The 2,500-nt window shown below is 47.2% G+C and overlaps 1 protein-coding gene across 1 annotated transcript in view; it reads left to right on the forward strand.

Moving 5' to 3' along the window:
* LOC311123877 (immediate early response gene 2 protein-like) overlaps window positions 1-1,561 on the forward strand; it is a 1,684-nt gene extending 123 nt beyond the window's left edge. The window contains exon 1 of the mRNA XM_084198097.1: window positions 1-1,561. This exon is cut by the window's left edge and continues 123 nt beyond it. Coding sequence (XP_084054223.1) covers window positions 74-673 — 600 coding nt within the window. The 5' untranslated portion in view covers window positions 1-73 and the 3' untranslated portion in view covers window positions 674-1,561.
* Window positions 1,562-2,500: the final 939 nt, after the last annotated feature.

Below are 2,500 nucleotides of genomic sequence, written 5' to 3' on the forward strand. Positions count from 1 at the left end.
ACGCTTTAAGTTTTTGTTCCAACTTTCAACCGAACCGTGCGTAATTTACGAGTAAATACCAAGAAGAGGAACTATGGACGTGAGCGCTGAAGCCAAACGGATCATGGCAGTGTCCATTAGCAAACTGTACGCCTCCCGAGCACAGCGAGGAGGTATGAGGCTACACCGGAGCCTTCTGCTCTCCGTTGTCATGCGCTCTGCCCGGGACCTGTACCACTCCGCCTGCCTGGCCAAGGAGAGAGAGGAGCTGGGAACCGCACACCTGGTCCCGGTCACACCAGAGGAGGATGCGATGGATACTACTGCCAGCGGGGAACAAGTCGAGGTGGAGGTGACCCAGGTCGAGCCAGAGCCTGAGTCCCCAACCATCCAGGAGCCCATGTCTAGTGACTCTGAGGCCGCTCAGGGCGCATGCAAGCCCGGAAAATGTAGTGGAAAGGAGACGGTGGAGGACAAAGAGAACCAGAGCCCTGTGAGCCCCGACAGGCATTCCAGGAAACGCCGGGGGAAGGCGTCCGTCGCGCCCGACTTCCTCCCCAGCAAGAGGGCGAGACTTTCACTGGAACTGGGGGAGGAGAGGGTGCTTAGAACCGGCCGAAGGAACTGCTGCCGCGCCGGGGACGCTCTCACCACCCTGTCCCTAAACTCAAACCGGGCCATCGCCGCATTCTGAACTGTGGGAACGGCTCTGAATGGAGCTTTGTTGTTGGTAGGCTATGATCTAACTGATCTTAACCTCCGGTAACCGTGGGAGAGGCCGGTTTAAATCCCGGTTTAAAGGACGGGACGGGTCAGGAGGAAGTTGACCTACATTGGCGAGCCCGCGGGACAATGGGATTACCGGGGCCAGGGTGCGATGTCTCCGGCCTCATTGCGACCAGGTTAGGCTACACCCTAGAACTGGGACTCAGCCGGGGCTCGTCGAGAACAAGAGAAAGAAGAAACAGAGAGAGAGAGCAACTCACAAACTACAACGAGACCAGACTCGACCAGATCTCAGTGACTGTGTTTGGAAAGTTTGAGGAAGTGGTGAAACTCAGAGACAAAAAAAGTGTTTCAGTGGAAAAGTTCCAGGGCAGTTAGTTCCTGACACATAGCTGGGATGACTCATAAAGTACGAGACTGATAACAGATGTTTAAAGTTGACGTTTCAATGGTCAACACACCAGGAAATAACCCACTCTGCTGGGTAAAACTATAAAAACAACAGGGGGGGCACACATTCACCCTAGACTTTGATCAATGACTATGAATGGGATTGTGCCAGAGAGAGACTAACTGGATACCCTACATACTGTTGTTGGGGTAATGAACATAAGGCTGTAGGGCTGAACTGAAATGGTGCTCAACGTACAGTGTCACATTGTCAAATGGTATATGTAGCATATAAACAGTGTTTTGTAGTGACACCAGTCTCACCTGTTCAATAAATTGCACTGACAATGCAAATGTGATAATAACTACAGAGAAGTAGCCTACATGAAATGATGTATGAACTGTGAAAATAAGCCATGTTTATATATATCTATATCAGAGTTGTAATAAACATTCTGAAAATGTATTCAGTTGTTGATCTGGTTTTCTATTGATCTCTCACCTAATAGTAGAGCTGAAAAGCTTGCACACACACGCATGTCTCATTTATCATGGGAAAATACAGTGAGCTGATAAATAACACAGACACACTCAGATATTTCCCAATATCTGGTCCAGGACCGCATTAGGCAATACTCCTCAGGCTCAAATGGTTATTATGAGAGTAAGTGGAGCCACTGACAGGCACAACTAGAGTTATGTGTCACTATTGGGACTAGTACACACACACACACACACACACACACACACACACACTCCTGTATCCGGTGGATTGTGACATAATTCTTATTCACTTCCTCTCATAACCTTAATTGACAGTTACATGAGGTTTAATGTGCGTTATGTAATATACGAATAGCATTTGTTTTGCTCAAGGGGTCTAAATTGTGTAACAACCCTGAATCATCATTCATCATGACCAACTAATTCACTGTTCATTGACACATGCAGTCTTTAGGACCTATGTTCTATTCCGTTCTTTAGATCTCTTTAGGGTGTCTCCATTTATCAGTAGGCCTTACTACCATGAAGGATGGGTTGAAATCATTATACAATATGTAAGCCTACTATAGCCACATCAGCGTGTGTTTCACTGTACAGGGAATATGGTGTCATTTCAGACGCACACTATGATGTGAAGTACAGTTGTAATACTATGTGGAGGCATCGACAGTGACGTGTTTTATCTCCCAGCCAGCCGAGGGCTATATTAAGATCTGCAGTGGCACATGAGGGTGGGGATGATGTACGCATCAGGATGTGATGTGCATTATTATTGCACCACCCGCACTACCCTTCTTTTCATGGATAATATAACAGGATTATGTATGCTGTGATATACACTGAGTGTACAAAACATGCTATTTCCATTACATACACTGACCAGGTGAATCCAGGTGAAAGC

The sequence above is a fragment of the Coregonus lavaretus genome (assembly GCF_964263955.1).
Source record: "Coregonus lavaretus genome assembly, contig: HAP1_SCAFFOLD_1797, whole genome shotgun sequence".
Lineage (NCBI taxonomy): Eukaryota > Metazoa > Chordata > Actinopteri > Salmoniformes > Salmonidae > Coregonus > Coregonus lavaretus.